The following is an 18,070-nucleotide window of genomic DNA, read 5'->3' on the forward strand; positions in this document are numbered from 1 at the left end:
AATTTCAGTGTTGGTATCGCAAAGTCTTTACAAATTAGAGCTGAGCCTTAGTTCTGGAAATGGTGAGAAAATGAAAACATTTTTGAGTAATCAAATTTTACTGAAATGGTCTTTCTTTTTTTTCTTTCTGTTTTTTCTTTTTTTTTACCCTTTCGTTTAGTCAGTGAATTTATTAAATCCATTTTTCAGTGGTGGAAAGGAACTTCCATATTGCTCTGGTTAACTTCACTCAAAAAATTGATGAATAAAAACCTTTGTGCTACCCTGACATCCTAGAAACATCACATTTCAGGACATTGTTTTAGTATTTCAGCAAAAATTAAAATAATAAAAATTATTTTAAAAAATAAGTGTATTATGTACATAATAATGATGATAACATATTATAATCACCCTTTTAATGGTCTTCTTGGTCAGTTTATTTAGACAGTAGCATTGGGGGGGGTATTGAAAAAATTCCAACAGTCATAATTGAATACATTATTTTAAACATGAATTATGCACTCGGACACGAACATGTTTCCCGCATCACATTAAAGAGATGAATTCCATCAGCACAGCCTGTCTTGCTCCTGCTTTATGCTAATTAAAAACATTTATAGTGAAACTGTAATTACCAGGTAAAGCACATACCACCCTGTTTTTCAGCTATGATTTATTTATTGTAATATTAAGTTTTACGCTATAAATAAGCAAAAGGGCTAAATATCATGGAGTGCTGTGCACGCGCCCGTCAGTACTGCGGCTCGTGCTGCCGCCCCACCAATGAGGAGCAAGGAGGAGAAACTTCGCGCGTCAGTTAAGCTGTCAGTTGCTCTTGTGGTCAGTTAAAGAAAACAAGGTGGTGTCAGGATAGAGATGAGTGATTTCGAAGGTAAAGCGATGTACATTAAGCTGGAGAGAGAAATTTACACTGATCTAAAAAATAACCTGGAAAAAAAAAGCTAAACAACCGTTGGTTTCATATTTGCCAAAGGTTTTAAAGTAAATGTTCAGTATTTTACCCCTTAAATATAACCTCTTTGTGAAATATTCTACCATCATCTTAATTTAAACATTAAAGGCTCTCATATTAGCCTAAATAAGTATTTATTTAGGTTAGCAAAAAACTAAGCTAGCGTTTCCACTTGGCTACCTATCGGGCAGGTGTTCAAGCTAGCCAGAAAACCTTACCTGCTTAAATTTAACCTCATGTTAAAGATGATTTATAAAAGTAACTATTTATTTATTTAGTACTTATTACCAGATTATAACCAGAGTAAGTAAGAATATTATAGAAAGGTAAAGTTATTACAAGTTTTCATGCCTCTAACGTTTCACTTTATTACGTGACAGGGTTCAGCATCGAGCACATGATTAATGTGAAACCGCTGAGAGGAGGTAAACCCGCTGACGTTTCACTGCACACTGATAAACTTCAAAACCTCGAGCCTGATACGGTTCCGTGCGCTTCAGGTGGACAAATGCACGAGCCAAAGGTTGAACAGCTGATCGGAAAACTCGGGAGCCTTAAACAGGGTAATGTATGATTGATCTGTTCTATCAGATGTTTTTTGAATAGCTGCTAAATGTATTACTTAACAGGACGGCAGATATATAACGTTTACGGTAAGACTGTTCAGACTCAATAGCGACATCTGCCGGTGATCCTTTTCTCCCCGGTTTTTTCAGACGAGTTTTAGGGAGACGAACAATGTTTCGCCTATAACAATAATGATGATACTAGTACTACTACTACTACTAATAATAATAAAAGTGATAAACGACTCTGGGTTTTATCGGAAGCCTTGTGGGCCTGGTTTTGCTGTGTTTGCAGTAAATTTGGCTTAATCGAAGGATTCGTGTAAAGCAAACGAACTCGTTGTCGTGTCTTTCCGTCTCGTGTTGACCTGCGATAGCGACGCGCATGCGTGTCGTTATACAAAGGCCTGTAGATAACTAATAAATCCGCCGTTGGCGTCATTTTTATCTGTCGAATAATGAGCTTATTCACTTGATCTGTAGGAGCACTAAGCATGTAACTAAGTACATGTGTTTAGTACAAACCAGTCCGTCTGTCAGCTCATAATGTGTCTCTATCCAAATGGGAGGTAGTCACAAGTTCCGCTTCCGGTAGCAAGCCCCGTATAATTTTCCTTATATTAGACAAAAATCGCGATAGCATGCGAATTTGTGACATTTTCATGTTTCCTCAAGTGATGAGACACGCGTACAACGTGAAAAACACGTTAACAACTTTTTTTACGGAGGGATAGAAACGTTATTTATGCGCACCAATGAGAGCGCAGTATATAGCGACATGCTAATGAACACGCGCTCCCTTGTTTACTTTAACAGAAATATTATAGAATATAGCTCAATTTCTTTACAAATTTACATAACATCCGTGCTGTTTATAGCGCTATAGGCAGAATGTAAGTGCTAAATATTTACACAGAAATTTAAAACCGTGAGTAAAACATGCATATGCGTTGTTGATAATGTCTCTGTGAACTATGGTTGGGTATCGTCAGTGAGGTATATCCTTACCTGTTACTCCATTTATGGAGTTGCAGAAAATGATGAATGGAGAGCTATGAGATATGATTAGTATCTCCCTCTTTTGGGGAACAGCAACACCCCTTAAGAGCCATTCTGATTAACTTGTGAAATGTAATTTTAATATTTTGCAAAGTTTATCCTGTCTTTGTATTATTTGTTGGGAAATCTATAGGTTATGTAATGTTGTTGTGCTGTGTCTAAGGCATTGTTCTCAATTTAAGGTAAAACAGCCCTGGAAGAAGAAATTGAGAAGACAAAGTCAGTCGGTGACTCACTGGAGAAGGAGCTGGAAAACTGTAAGATACGAAGTTAATGATCTTCACACAGTCTTTACTAAACCAGCAACTGAGATACTGTCCTTGATTCACAGTACAAACTAAAGTCTTCCAACTGGAGGCAATCCACAAAGAAAAGGAAGGTATGCAAGTGCTAGTGGCAAACAGTTGTACACGTATAGTTCATCATTTATAAGTGTACAGGCATTAAATGTGAGCCCACTGATGAACATAGTTGCTCGTCTGTTTCTTCAGAGGTGTGCAATAAGCTGCAGTTTCAGTGTGAAGAGTCTGAGCAGGACGCTGCCAGGTGAGCTCCGTGCTGAAAGTTTGAAGAGATTTACTGGATCTGCTCAGTCATAAGGAGCATTCTTTGCTGAACCATCAATGGGCTTCATTTGTGTTTTTTGATGTTGAACACTAGATGGCAGTAATCTGTCTTTTTTAGCATCCTGGATACTTTTTTTTTAAATTTTATTTTATTTGGGGTTGAATCTTTATATAGTTAGATAATGTTGTACAGCCCGATACTGCTGTCTTAACTTTTGCTTCTTCTTTCAATTGTGTTTAATTGCCCACAATCTGCCCATTTATTCAATTAAATACCTGAAAAGGATGCACCTTCCCACATTCAGTCAGTGTAAACAGGTAGTCAGAGATATAATGGTTTTTTATTTATGATTAGAATCTGCTTTTTATTACATTTATTGTTTGAAAATCTTTTATTAGTTTTAATCTTTTTAAGTTTTATTGTATTTTGTGTTTGTATCTGTGTGTGTGTTTCAGACATTTACAACTGAATAAGAAAAGTGAGGAGCTGCTGGAGCAGTATAGATATGAAATCCAGGATGTCAAGCTTAAACACCGAAAACTGCGGTACTGTTTAATAGTGCAAAGACTCGTTTTCTGTGAAAAACCTCTGGCTGTTGTTACACATTTAGAAACTCATGTTTCTGCAGGATGAGATTTGAAAACCTGCTTCATCAACTGATAGACCAGCACAAGAATCTGCACTATGTCTTTGTAAGTGTTTGTGCTAAATTCTCTCCACAACTCTTGTGAGAAGATTCAAATGTGACTTTATTATTATATTATTATTATGACTTTACTCAGACTCCAGAGAGACTCCCAGATGAACTAAAGAGTGTTGAGAATACAAAGAGCCAGCTGTTGGCAGCTGGTAAGCATCTCCGCACACTCTTCTCTCAGCACAAATGTTGTATGTGTGTGAATACAGCGTTTGTTTTCACTTTCCAGCACTGTCACTGAATTTCTTCTGTGTTTTGACAGAAAAGCTAAAGCTCACTCAGCTGCACAACCTCGATGAGGAGCTGGAAAAGATGAAGAACCAGAAGCAGGCTCAGGAAGCAGCTGCAGAGACTCAGGAGTAAATTTGCTCTGATTTAAAGAATCAGAGGTATATGCTGTGATTACACATCTGTCTTGTCAGCTTCATCAGCCGGAATTGTGCAAACTAAGTGATTATTTATACTCCTGACATCCAGCTGAGATATCTGACCACAGAATTCTGGGTATTTCTGATGTTTTTTCTCATATCATATAATATATTTGCTGTACGGATAAATTCTGGTTGATCTCTTAGTGTTTTTCACATAGAGACATGCTATATACTGTCATCTGTTTGATACTAGGCTATTTATTGTGTTCATATATTTAAAAACTATAAAGCCTGTTTGAATTGTTGTAACATTGTTTTCATCACTCTGAAATCCTAAAAGTAGCACAACCCTTCCCTGCAGTTTACATGCACACCTGCTGTGTACATACATACATACAAATACATACATACATATGCACAGAGACACAGTCGCGTTCAATTTTAAAAGAGATTTAATGGAAGAGTTTGTTGCAGTATTTCAAACAAAATGTAATACTATCTGAGGTTTAAAAAAGAACACATTAAACCTGTGCAACAATAACTTCCCCGAATTAATGCCAATTGCTTTTTCTTTTTACTTCTTTTTGCTATTTTACAGACAAACCACATTCTCACATTTCAATTCAAATAATCCAAAATAAACACAAGGCACGTTCAGAGCGCAGTGAGGGCGATCACAATCTAGTTCATCACTTAAAATATAAACAATCCCCCTTTTTTTTAACATAAACATTTACAGCATAATCCTGTGTAGAAAACAAGTGTCACCCCACCCTCACCCAGAAGTGTCTTTACAGCCATACAACATATACTTTAATCTTTTTTTACGTACTCAGCAAAAACACAGTGAACTGTAAGTGGTTTGATGCCCTGTCGAGCTATCAGGCAGCACGGGGCCAGTAAGTCTTTGGTTTAATAGTTTGTGCCGACCAACAAAGGAGTTAGGAATCCTGTGCAGGGCGTAGCTCTCAGGAGTTAAATGAGTTATGTAAGGAAGCGTGGCGCTGCTCCAGTACTGTGTAATATACCTGTTCTTTCTTGTATACCTTCTTGTAGAGGTAATTCTTGGTTTTCCAGAAGGAAAACGGAGGTCAGTTTTTTGTTTTATCATTTACTCTGATTCAGGCCAACTAGAAATTCTTGCATATTTATTTACGCTACATGAGGCGAACACTAACACACATAAACACCACTCCCCTTTCCATGGAAGTGTCTAGGTCTCCTAGGAATTGTTATTTATTTATTTTCAACCCTGAGAAGTGGGTATATGACTTATTAGAAAGAAGTCGAGTGTGTTACGTTCACCACAGCTGCTACCATCCATCCAAACTGTAGTCCCCCAACATTTTCACCTTCTGATTCAGTTTTTTCCTCCCACACTTTTCACACTGACTCTACCCTCTGATCTCACTCTTCTCTACCCTTTACTCTTCATCAGCTGTCTTTTTATTCCTATGTTTTGGTTATTTGTCCAGGTTGATACTAATACTACTACTAATAATAATGACCCAGAACCTTGGCAAAACCCTCAATGGGCCACTGGCACATGGTGAATCCACAAAGACACTTTCTCCCATTCAGTTTCAAGCAAGCTCCAGCTACAAAGTGGCCTGCACACAACACTGGTACTACACGTGTGCCGTGTTTTGTGACTGGCACATTATATGTTTTTGATTCTCAGATGCAACACTTCCCTTTTCGTCTTTTAGTCCTGTTCACAAAAGCTCATTTACAGGTAAACCTGTGCTACCTTTCTTTTTTTTTTTGAGACACGTACCGGCCCATTAAGCCAGTATCCAAGTAGAGTCTTGTTTCTCTCAGTCACCATATAAGGCAAAAAAAATAGAACAAGGTCTTGGCAAAAAGGCACATTCCAGACTCAATGACTTGAGTTTGTTTTCACCATTTTATAAGTCGTCCTTTCAAGTTTTATTACTTCTTGTGGAAAAATCCAGAAAACGCTGTAGTGTTAAGGCCCAGAGGAACTCTTACAGTGTCGTTGGCACAAACGTGGACAGTGGAGGTTTTTTGATAGTCTTGCATTAAATAAGTTTCCGTGTAAAAGGTCGCTCCTCCATCTTTCGTTATCCCAGGTTATTCCCCATCTGTTAACAGAACAACAGGGATAACAGTGAAATCTCTTTACCTCCTGCCTTTCCTCCTCGCTGGCCTTCAGCAGGACGTACCGTGCTCTTTGCGCCATAATCACGCTTGCATTTGTTCAGCTTAATCTGTTAATTATTTTTTCTGAAAGCAGATTCTCTTTAAAGTAGTATAAAAATCCATAACAGTGATGAACTGTGGTTTTGCCAGTCTCTTACTGTACATATAAGACAATCACATTTAGCCAGTCACTGCTCAGAAGCTAATTTATAACATTCATCTGCTGCTTTTTGAGAACAAACACTATTTTCAAACATTTCAAAATATATCATTTTTAAGCTAAAACCCTGGTTTCCCTCTTGGATTCCTTTCCCTCCCCTCTTGGTGGTTTACACCTAAACATATTTTTGTGTTGTTGTTTTTCCTCATATTGCTTTCCCATCTACGCTGCAAACATCTCCCTTACTGTGATAGACTACCTCAAAACGGCTGTAGACCTTCTTCTCCTTCCTCAGGCTCTCTATCCTCCTCAGCAGTCCCTCCCGCTCCTGGTTGTTGCCCTGCGGTCGCAGAAATCGGTTCCTTTTTAAGGAGCTCTGTTTCTCCGTTCCTTTATCTCCAGCATCTCCATCTTTGTTCCCTCCCGTCTCCTCCCGCTCCTGGCGGTTCTTTTGGCTGTTGGCGGAGATTTGCTCCAGAATGACTTTGGTGTCGTCTCGTAAGTTGCTGCTGTACAGAACAGAGCCGCCTGCGGGCTGGTATCGGGACGTGACAGATGTTCCGGTTGTTGATGTTTTATGATTGGTGGTGGATTGATCAGCGGTCGTAGACGCTGTATCTTTAGACGATGAGCTCTGTTTTTTGCTCGAATTGTCAGTGACCTCTATGACCGTGCTCATGCCCCTATCCTCTCCTGAGGTTTTCTTTTCTTTGTCCTTGGGTCCCAGGAATCCCTTTAGCCTCTGAGTCTGTTTCTTTAGGAAGTCGAGTGTCTTACCCTCACCCTTTCCCTCACCAATGGTATTGATGGACGTGGTAGAGCCCATAACCTTTTGCAGCCCTTCCTTAGAGTCTTCATGTGACAGAGTTGAAGAACTGTGAGAGCGACTCTTTTTCATTTCAGTCTTCTCTGCGTCTGTAGCATCTGTGGTCAAAATTTCCTCCCCACAGGAGATGCGACGAGGATTTATCCCTTTAAGTTTCACCGGCTCCTTCTTGAAGATCTTAGGTGAATGCAGAGGCTTTAGAGACTTGAATAGATCTTTCTTTTGACCTTCTGATGCATTCTCCTCTTTCTGAGACTGCACTATCTCTGAAGGCTTCTGTGAGCTTATAAAAGGTTTGGGAAAGATTAGTGGTGGCCTTGATGAACTGACTGAAGGTCTGCGATTATTGATCTCAGCCAGTTTTGCTGAGACGTCTGGCTTTGTCTGCTCAGGCTCTGCTGTACTGAGTGTGACAGCTGGGGTCTTCAAAGTTGTTGTAATGTTGGGAGGTTTATCAGAAAGATCTTGCCTTTTTTCAGCGGGCTCTAAGGCTTTTAGCGATGGCTCTGTCTCTGTTTTCGAGACTTTTGTCTTGGCAGCTAGGTCTTTGAAGTACTGCAAACGGCTGGCCGGATCATTCATGTTCAGAGATGATGAATCTGTGACTTTAGGTTTTTCAAGCGTAAATGTTGTCTTTACTTTTTCATTAGTTTCTTTAGGTTCCTCTTTAGGTTTAATCTCATCTTTTAACCGTATCTCCTTTTCCTCTAGCTTCTCCTGTTTTTCTTCTTTCTCCTTCTTCTCCTCGGTCTTCCTTCGCCAATCAAAAGGCTCACGAGTTAATGACCTCCTCTTTTCTAGGATCTGGGCCACAATGGATGAAGTGCGCACTGAATCCAATTCCTCATCCTCTTCCGTCGCTGGTTTTAGACCTAAGCTACCACTGTGTATCTCTGCTTTAGAAGATGAGAATATAAGTGAGGAGCGCAGTCGAGAGCTGCGCTGAAGGAGCGGGTTAACACGCGACCGGAATGACTCGTGTTTGGATAGAAGGAGTTCTGGAGCACCTTTCGCCTCCACATCTGTGCCCCCCTCCCTTGCTTTACTCCTCTCTGGCTCTCTTTCCTTCTCCTCCTCCCTCTCTTTTCTGTCCAGTACAAGGCGGGAAGGAAGTAGATCCTTGGACGCTGGTAGGCCAGAGTCTTTATTGCTGCTCTCAGGTAGTTTAGGCTTTCCAAAACGTGGCCTCAGGATATCAGGTCTGGGCTTGGGAGGAACATTTGGTGGCTCTTTTATTCCATAGCGTGGAGCTGAACTTTCAGTTTCAGTTGGTTGCACAGCTTGAGAAGGTTCATCAAAAGCATCAGGACCCATAGGCTGAGCCAGGCCTTCTTCTCCAGTGTCCTCATAAGTATTTAGATAGGAGTGGATTCTCCAGCTTCTCAGGCCTTGCTTTGCACTTGAGTCCTCCTCATGCTCTTGATCAAATTGTTTGTTAAAGTTTTTCTTCTCAGGTGGGTGGGGGTGTGTTGGTGAGCTCTGACAAGCATACGCCTGTCCTATGGTTGGCCTCTTATGGGAGGATCCTCCCCCATACCTCCCAGCTAACGGAGGGGCGTTGTGGCCCTCGGGTCCTCTCAGGTCCTCAGATGAAAAGTAGTCTCTGCCATACTGCCCAGGTGGAGGCTCCTGGTCTGAGCGATAACTTGAGTCTGAATACTGGTCAATGGAGAGGTGCGGAGGACGGCCTCGAAGTCTGTCGAAGTGTCCGTGGCCAGAACCTGGCCCGGGCCCTTCACTGTAAAAATGGCTGCTTTGAATCTGTTCTCTGTAACGAAAGTGCAGCACATATTGTTTATTGTTTAATAACTTAATAATAAACCATACATTTTATGTTTATGGTCCATGTGATAATTCTGCATTATTCTGATCACAGCAGGAGGTTTTAAAGGTTTTCCTACCTGTGGAAGTCTGTCTCGTCCAGATTGTTCATGACTCTTTGCTGCATAAACTGTCTTGAAGACGCGTATGTTTCCTGGGTTCCTTCTGCATAGCTGTGCCTCTTGAAGGCACTGGCGCTCATCTCCATCTGCCTGGACACGATGGACCGCCCCTGTTCCAGGAATGACTGCTGAAGACGAAACTGCTGCTGTGAATACTTTCCAATAGTAATTCCTGTCCCGGGCTCCAGGGTTTGACGAAACGCGTCATTTCTCCGGAAAGGAAGCACGGGGTTACGATCAGTGTCACCATAGGGGAAGGCAGGGGGAATCTCAGGCTGCCTTCGGTAACCTACTGTGTTACGCAAAGACTGGGACCTCTTTAATCCAAACTGGCTGCCTAAATAGTTGCCGGTGCTGCTGGGATCAGAGACAGTAAGCGCTGTATTGTTTGGGTCAATAACCAGAGGCTCTGACTGAGCGTACAGAATGCGAAACTCTTCATCGAAGGTGGCAACAAGCTCCCCAAGGAAGAGGTGGGCGATGCAGCGGTGGATCTTCTCATAGGACCACATGAAACTATAACATAGAGAACAGTAGAGGCAAAGATTATTTAAAGAATAACTGAGTGCTGATGTTATTAATACTATTAAATTAGTCACCTGTAGTTCCCACTGAGTACAGCTCTGCAGTCAGCCAATAGGAAACGATCTTTCACCTGCCCCTTAAATGATTTCCCTGTCCGGGTGTAATAAGGTATTCCCGCCACAGTCCGGACACGTATCATCTATAAAATCAGAATTTCAACTCTGTTACACATGCATATCTGATAATTATAAGCAAATACATAACAAGACCCAGCTGTTAGCGCCTTTTTCTTTTTAATGTTGTTTTCAGATAATATCATAAAATTCAAACTGACCGGAATAAACTCCAGGTTGACTTTGCAGTTGAGGACCATAGAGACAAAGTGATGAGCCTCCAGCTGATCCAGTAAAATATAAACAGGAACGTGTCGTCCTGCTGCGTCCAAGAGGTCACTGAAGATGTCAATATCTGTGAACATGTCCATCACCACAGCGATAACCTGGAGCAGGAGCAAACACACAAAAAAGTTTTTCTTTTTAATCAACAAAAGTCTATTTCAGTTCAGTCAGGACAACTGTAGTCAAAAGGAAGTCTGGTATTTTGATCTGTAGTAATTAATATTTATATTTGGCTATCCTGGGACCTCTTTGCCCTTTCACACCCACATATGGAAAGCATGGTGGGAAGATCAGCCACAAGAACTCAGCACAGACCAGTGGAAGCAACAGATATGACACTAACGAATTAAAAAAGGCTTATATAAGATTTATGAATAAAATGCAGTAAGAGGGTGTTGTTGAGTGTCCTCTGTGTGCTTGTTGACAGTTAACTCTGAGTTTTGGCAGGATACAGACATGTATTTCATAAACACATGGGCAAGAAATGGAGGACAGTTACACACACGACCCACCACACCAACAGGTTTGACTGCTCACTGGATTTTGCATTCTCGCTTCCATTAATCAGGTATTTTATTTAGCTAAAGGCCAGGCAGTTACAAATGTTTCTGAAAGGGCGTGGTGGCAGACTTGGCAGAGAGCATAAAAAGTGAGATGAACTCAGCAGCGAGATAACATAACCGTCGTTCACACCATGTCCCTGGCAGCTCTCTATCTCGCTTCTTCTCGCTATCTTCTAAGGTAATAACACTCTGATGTAATAAGACTTGTACTGCAGTATTACCTATAAATAAATAAAAGCTCCTCGTGTTTTATCTGTGAAACTGGATATGTGCCATGTTCTGAGTCGGCACCTTAAATATATGAATTTATAAACACTGAATTTTTTGGTTGATTTTTCTTTCTATTGTAAGGTGAAACAAAAACACTCCTGCATGTTTTAACACATTCTTATCCTCTTCTGCTTACTTGGCGTGCGTTCTTGATGAGTCTCCTCGCCTGCTCCTTTATGCTTGGCATGTCAGGATCAGAGGGGTTGACTAGAGTTGTGACCTCTGTGGGATCAACGAAACTGTGCTGCGGCCAGCCCAGATCCAGCCCCGGGGCAGCCAGGTCCGACTGAACTGGCCAGTAGGTGTCCGAAGACCCATCGTCCTCGACGCCTCCCTCGTGGTACGTCAGCTCCGGGACGCCGGTGGGCTGGCTAGGCCCCTGGATTGTCGACTTGATGTGTTCAATTTCTGGCTGTGCCAGAAAACCGGCCATATCTGCATTCTGGAGGAATTCATAGTAGCCCTGGTGTGCGAAGAGACAGAAAAGTTTAGGAGATCGTAAAAGCTGTGTGTATGTGTTTTCATGCATTAGAGCAACGCTTACCTGAGTGTCGTTTTCTATCAGAGCATCAATGGCTAGACGATACTCCTCACGGTAGTGCGGAGGAAGGTAATTTGGGTCGAGAGGGTTATCGCCTATCGATGAACTCTGAGACCGGTGCGGCATGGTTGGAGGGGGTCAGGTCAAAGTTTAAGGCTCAGGAGTAAGAAAAGGTGAGGAAGGTGGAATTTAAACCTGCAAGGAAAAGGAAAATATAAAATGAGGTCCCACAATAATTAATAATTAACGTCATCACAGCTGGTTTTGTACTCTATTTGCACATACTGTAAATATCACACCACTCCCCCATCCATGAGACACAATACTTATGATTCAACAAAATATCCCCTTGGGTGTTGAGAGGAAAAGACCTTTGTGTCTGGACACACAAACAGACGTTACCTTTAACCACGCACACAAAGCAACTATTGTCGCTGAGTCAACGGCGGCTTAGCAGCAAGTAACAGTTTAACAGGCAAATTTGTCACAATGTTAACAACTGTAACAGATATTTATTGCTTGCCTACACAATTAGAATACTTTTATGAAACTAACAATACTTTTTGACATTGTGTGGGATTGCAGGTAGTAATGAGTAATACTGAAGAAAGCATGCATAAAAGAATGGTGCTATGAGAGAGCAACTCCTTCAACTTAAACGTAGAACAGGTAAAAGTATCATATTTCTCAAGTATGATTAATTGAATTAAATGAAAAGACTTCACTCTAATAATACCAGCGATTAATCAACCTTCAGTGCGGCTTATTGAAAGACTGTATATAAAGGTGAGAACAAAGTGGAACAGCTGGATACAGAAAAAGCAAAGGGAGGAGACGAGATTAAAGAGAGCAAGAGGAGAGGTGGGAGAGGCGTGAGGAGTTGTAGAGACAGGTTCTTCCATATCACAGTAAACTTGCCACGCTGGTGCGTCATAATTCATGTTGCTGCTTAGACCTTATCCTGAAAAATCTGCCGGTCATGGCAACCAAACTTATTTAGATGGCCATGACTTAAAGAAGTCACAGGTCCGCTGTTACATAACACTGTGTGAATATACGCCTGTTTCAACGAGAACGAGATAGTGACGTTTATGATTCACATGCCAAACTTTAAGAGGTGACTTTGGCGTGACTAAGACGCAGGTTTGATTGTTCATCTATCAGCAAGGGTAACACACCTACACAAACACACAAACAATCTCATGAAGCTTTCAAAAATGTGAAAATGAATGACGTGATGGTGATCTCGAGCTCTTTCTAAAAAAAAAAACAAGATAAAACAAAGGTTTAGCCTCAGTGTTATTTCTCTGTGTGGCCTTCTAGTTTCATACGCGGATGAATACAGTCATCAGATAAAACACGGTTAGGAAAAGCAGCTGGTGAGAGGCTAAAAACAGCTAAACCACATCAGCTAAAGAAGCACCGAAAACCAACATAAATGTTCACATAATTTGAGCTGTAAAATGTAATATATAGCACTTTTCTAATCTCATCAAGCAAACCATCCTTTCCTACGGCACGTTTTCTGCCTGACATCCTGCACACAAGCAGTTTAGAATCACATAGATGTGTTTGAACTGTTGGAGGAAGCTGTAGTTCCTGGAGGAAACCTACCAAAGGCACAGGGAAAACATATAAACTCCACACAGAAAGGTCCCCACGGGACTGAAACCAGGAAACTTCTTGCAGTGAGTCAACAATGCTAACTGGAGCCCAACTAATACTGATATTTGTCAGTTAAACTCTTTAACACATGACAGCTTACTAAGAAAAGCCCTTGAAGTCTGAGCGGAGTGGTTTCTGTCATATTTCAGGCCTGCTTATAAAACAAATAACTGGATTTGCATTAGTTAGTCATGGTGGCCGCTACCGAACTATAGGTCATCAAACCATCCTTATTAATATATACCAAGATGTCAAAACTCACCATTAAGGGTGTGTGTGTGCAATTTAAAAATAATCTTGTTTCATTGTCATAGTCGTTTATGCTCCGTCCAACTCTGCTTGGATCAGCTGGTTGCTTGTGGAGCTCCAAACACGAGCTCCCAACAGGGAAGTAACAGAATGGACCAACTACGCAACATCAACACTCACACTGTGGTTGATGGTCTCTCCCATCTCTTCTTTACTTTTCACTTGTCAGCTGTTGTAATTAATGATACTTGTATGTTGGTAAATAGCTAATAATGAGACAGCCACTCGACCACAGTGTCGTCCAGCAAACAAACAAACCCATTAACTTTTCATCTATTACTGCTGATTGTAAATGATGTCCAAATAAAACAGTGGAGTGTTTAGTTGGCCACTTTTGTACATCCTCCTGCTTTCAAAAGGTAAAGTAGATACTTTACTAAAAACCTAATTTGGCTTTTGAGGGTTTTTTTTGGCATTAGATAAAGAAACAATGAAAATCCCAGGCTTGCTTCCAACCCACAGCACACTTGCATATTATGAACCATCACTGAGCCAACCAGAGCACCCACTGAGCGATGTTTGATGTGGTCCTGACAGCTGCATGCTGGAGGGTTTGCATTCTGGTGGAGAAAAGAGTGAACAACCACCACGCTGCTTAAGTATTTAAAGTAAGCTGGCAATGTTAGGAAACATACGTGGCTTATTTTCTTATGTAGCATGTGGTCGAAAGAGGAAGTGGATACACCTACAGTCTGAGCAAATTAGGGCGTGTGTGTAACCCGGGGTCTGACAGGTAGGGTGGGTAAGTATTTAGTGAGGCTGTACCTGCTTTACAAGTGTGTGTTTGACATGTTCTCTGCAAACTTCCAAGCACACTTGAGAGATTAATGACGGTGATAGCTAAGGGCTGAAAGTCCTAACCCACAATCAGTGGGACAACCCGGTTTACTCAGCGACCTGGTGAGTCATCGAGTAGCCTGGTTGGCGTGGCCTGGGGATAACTTGCAACACACTGCCGAGATGGTGATTCATCTGCTGACAAAATGGCTGACATCCTGTTTCCCTATTCATGTGGAGCCATTTAAATTAGGGCTTTGTGGCAAGCCGTTGGCTTTCCATGCTCCACGGTGGTCAGGGAGGAATGCCGGGGCACACATGCTTGTTGCATGGAATTATTTTGCCCCTGAATTCCAAGTCATTTGATTTGCCTAGTTTTGCTCTTTGTATCTAAGTCATTTGCAGCACCACGGTGCCCATTGTGTACATAGGTGTACTGCACTGAAGCTGCAAATGAAGTGCATAACCGATGACAGACGCAAAATAAGAGAAAAACTCACATGTAGCAACACAACAGTCCAAAAGTCAGAGTTAATTCCCTCGTGAATGGAAAGTTGTATTATAGAGTGCAAGCTGAACAAACCTAATCTGTAGGAACAAGCAATAAGTTCACTGTCACGTTTGAGAAAGAAATGTAGCAAAAATAACTAACAAGAAGTATTTTTGGTAGTGTTACTGTTTTTGTAATCAAGTGATTATCAAAAGCGTTGACAGCAGCTTGAAGGAAGGCAGCCTGGGGAGGAAATGACCTAATTGGTTAATTCAGAAGCATGGTGGCATTAAAAAGAGCCAAGGCGGGTAGAGGGGGATGGGGGTTTCCTTTGCATCCTCGTCATCGCTGTGTCACCGTAGAGTGGGGCAACAGATGAATAACACAATGTCAGAAGCATGACAGACTTTCCCCGCCTCACCTGGCCTACTGGTAGGATATTCAAACAAATACTGCTGCTTTGTTTGCTGTTATAGCAACTGCAGCGAGCATCAAACTGCAGAAAGTGTCCCATGATGATCAGGATCCCTGTCTTTACTACCTTTGTTGTGAAGCTTTCAGAGGCCCACAGGAGGACGAGGCTGCCCTAAATGTACCATATAAACAAAGGCCGGTCTGAAACACTAAACCCTGGCAGACAGGACATGAAGGCAGCAGCAAGACTTCGGCGTCTCTGAGCCGATAAACCAAATATTCAGACGTGCACAGCGTCTGCTCACGAAGCGTACAAACGGCCCATTCTCAGCATTCCTGCGCAAATGCTGAAAAGAAGGAGAGAAACTGGAAGGTGAAGAGCAGAGGGAGTGTAAATTACATCTGTCCTGACATGTGAATCATGAGACGCGTTAGAAGCGAGCCCGAGGACACAAACTATCAAGAAAAAAAACACAAACTACATCCTCGCCGCCTCTTTCTGTTTTCTCTCGTTCGCATCCGAACACACCTCACTAAACAAACACTCCAATTGATCCGGCATACCATTGGCCGGTTCGTGCTGTGTGATAATTCGGTGTGTGAACCCAGGTTGAGAAAACAATACTTAAAAACAGGTTTGGAGAGATGAGCCAGTAATCTCCAGATGCTCCCGTCAGAACCTTTCAGTGACATTTTTTTGTCAGATGAACCTACAGAGATGTAGATATGTGCACACACACGGCGCTGGTTGTCTCCCTGTATATCATCACACCTCAGCGTGGCTGTTGAACGCTGCACAAAAGACAGCTTAAATGAATTCATACAGTATGTGAGAACACACGGCGGCTTGCATCCTCCCCTTTGTGTTGTGTGTGTAGCTGGGGTTTTAATGCAGCAGTACTGCTAGAAAAACTGGTCCACTGAGATCCCCGCCATCTTTCCAACCGCCTTAAAGGCCTGCAGTCATCCTGTATGGAAAACCCAGCAGCGATGGCATCAAAATATTTCCACTTCATACACACTAAACCTCACGCATACATAACAACACCTCTGTAACCAGACCCCCGTTTTCTATACCACACACAGCAGTGCAAACAAATTAATGAATGGCACACAGCCTTGGCCTTAAGGCCAGTGTGTGACAAGATTAAACCTATAATGGGAAGCACACATGCACAGACCCAGCTCAGGGGGAAAATGGCACTAACATTCCCACTACTCTTCAAATTATAACCACATGTCGTGCTATTTCTGAACAGTGACTCACTTTGAACGAAGCGAGGGAAAAAGCATGCGATGGTGAAGTTTAAAATCAATACACACTCAAGTCAAAACAAAAGTGCCAAAGTGCCTGTAATAAAGACACAGTAAAAAAAAACCTTAAACCAAAGCCTTAGGTAGGGAGTAGGTGTGAAAGAGAGATGCACTCTGAATGTTTGGACTAAATAGTTTGAACATAAAGTGAGTTGTTCTTGCATCACATTTAATTTTGCTTCTTTTTTTTAGGTTAAAACCTTTATTCTCCCTGGAGTGTTTGTTTGTTTCTTCAACAAACACGTTTTTACGGTTACAGGCTAATGCCTTTGTGTTACTGGAAGGATTTCAAGTTGGTTTTAATGACAGTGACTGGCAGTGCGTGCATGCTGTTGTGCAACCAGTGCATTAGGCACACTTGTAAAAGTGTCCCTGCCCTCTCAAGCATTATTTATTAGCTGTAGTTCCTACAGAGCCACGCAGACAAAGCACTAAACAGGTTGTAAGCGTGCTTTTTTTCTGGTCTTTTATGAAAGTCTTCACAGGGCTGGAAAAAGAGCAGCACAGTTTGTCTCGTCCAGCCTCCCAGCACTGAGCCCTCTGTGTACGCGGGCTGTAATAACATCGCTGTTGCACTGCAGCTACCTGGATGACTTAATTCTGTGTAAACCTCCAGCGGCTTATGAGGAAATGAGGAAAGTAGGCTGCATTTCACTTTTTATTAATCCGCAGAGTCCACATTTCACGCTTATGGACAGGGGAGAAGATAAATAGGACGCTTTTTGAAGACAGGAGATAATAAGTTAGAGGTTAATATAAAACTGGACAGATCACAATAGAGCAGGACGAGACAATGGCTCTTTTGTCCCTCAGCTTGCCCTCGTTTTAACTTCGTACCTCCTCACTTTGCTGCTGAACTCGCCTCTCCTTTTCTCTGTGCACCGACGGCTTTATCTCCTCCCGGTGAAACCGTTGATGCGAGTCTCCTTCCCGTCCTCGGATCGGACAAAAAAACTCCACCCAAACCTCCCCCCCGTCTCCAGCTGCGTGCACCCTCCACCGCCGATCGGCAAACAGAGCGGACTCTGCGCGGACTCCAGGCCCGGGTTCAGTGTCGTCCCGGCGGTGTGTGACCCTGCAGCAGCCGCTGTCACAATAAACGGAGACGGAAGCGGCGAGGCGACTCCTGCGAGGCAGGGCTTTCCCACCGGTGAGACTCCTCCCAGACCAGTTGATCGCTGGGAGTGGAAGACTATTGGAAGTTCTCTCCCCCGGGCACGTTTCAAAAGTAGCTTTTATGTCATGGCTGCAAAAGATTCAAGCAAAAGAGGAAGTTTCTCCAAACTCGCAAACTTTTTCCGTGCCCGTGCAGGAGTTTGGCCCAACTGGCGGTCCGTACAATGAATGCTTTATTCATCCTTGCACTTGACTCTTTGACATGTTTGTCCGATGTTTGCTCCTTTTTGCTTGCTCTCGTGTTGTTTGCACTGCGAAATGTTTTGTCAGTAAAACAACCAATTTGAAACTCTCCATCAATAAAATGCATCATATCAGGGA

General features: G+C 42.2%; 2 protein-coding genes and 1 non-coding gene across 4 annotated transcripts; 2 read left to right on the forward strand and 1 right to left on the reverse strand.

Moving 5' to 3' along the window:
• The first annotated feature begins 728 nt into the window (after positions 1 to 728).
• On the forward strand, positions 729 to 4,524 carry si:ch211-199g17.9 (uncharacterized protein LOC108180085 homolog). Its single transcript, XM_005917443.3, has 9 exons — positions 729 to 874; positions 1,336 to 1,518; positions 2,763 to 2,837; positions 2,912 to 2,959; positions 3,072 to 3,126; positions 3,603 to 3,692; positions 3,776 to 3,839; positions 3,930 to 3,996; positions 4,107 to 4,524. The coding sequence occupies exons 1-9, from the start codon at positions 859 to 861 to the stop codon at positions 4,205 to 4,207; spliced, it is 699 nt and encodes a 232-aa protein (XP_005917505.1). The 5' UTR covers positions 729 to 858; the 3' UTR covers positions 4,208 to 4,524.
• On the forward strand, positions 2,507 to 2,639 carry LOC121814194. Its single transcript, XR_006054183.1, has one exon. It is a non-coding gene; the product is annotated as a U8 small nucleolar RNA (small nucleolar RNA).
• Positions 4,525 to 4,802: 278 nt separating the features above from the next.
• fam83hb (family with sequence similarity 83 member Hb) lies at positions 4,803 to 17,805 on the reverse strand. Of its 2 annotated transcripts, XM_005917446.2 has the most exons (8): positions 17,411 to 17,803; positions 11,608 to 11,799; positions 11,200 to 11,526; positions 10,167 to 10,331; positions 9,907 to 10,031; positions 9,266 to 9,823; positions 6,798 to 9,132; positions 4,803 to 6,320 (listed from the first exon to the last, which is right to left on the reverse strand). In XM_005917446.2, the coding sequence occupies exons 2-8, from the start codon at positions 11,728 to 11,730 to the stop codon at positions 6,300 to 6,302; spliced, it is 3,654 nt and encodes a 1,217-aa protein (XP_005917508.1). In that variant the 5' UTR covers positions 11,731 to 11,799; positions 17,411 to 17,803; the 3' UTR covers positions 4,803 to 6,299. The 2 variants fall into 2 exon arrangements, with proteins under 2 accessions (XP_005917508.1, XP_005917506.1); XM_005917444.2 differs by having other exon boundaries at positions 4,803 to 9,132; positions 17,411 to 17,805.
• Positions 17,806 to 18,070: the final 265 nt, after the last annotated feature.

Source organism: Haplochromis burtoni, unplaced genomic scaffold, assembly GCF_018398535.1.
Source record: "Haplochromis burtoni strain Fernald_Lab_line unplaced genomic scaffold, NCSU_Asbu1 Contig_25, whole genome shotgun sequence".
NCBI lineage: Eukaryota > Metazoa > Chordata > Actinopteri > Cichliformes > Cichlidae > Haplochromis > Haplochromis burtoni.

Coding starts and splice junctions, on each gene's coding strand:
- si:ch211-199g17.9 (XM_005917443.3), top strand. Junction 3,693..3,775: donor CTTAAACACCGAAAACTGCG/GTACTGTTTAAT, acceptor ATGTTTCTGCAG/GATGAGATTTGAAAACCTGC. Junction 3,997..4,106: donor GAGCCAGCTGTTGGCAGCTG/GTAAGCATCTCC, acceptor GTGTTTTGACAG/AAAAGCTAAAGCTCACTCAG.
- fam83hb (XM_005917444.2), bottom strand. CDS start 11,730: ATGCCGCACCGGTCTCAGAGTTCATCGATAGGCGATAACCCTCTCGAC. Junction 11,527..11,607: donor TGATAGAAAACGACACTCAG/GTAAGCGTTGCT, acceptor TTCGCACACCAG/GGCTACTATGAATTCCTCCA. Junction 10,032..10,166: donor TCAACCTGGAGTTTATTCCG/GTCAGTTTGAAT, acceptor CTGATTTTATAG/ATGATACGTGTCCGGACTGT.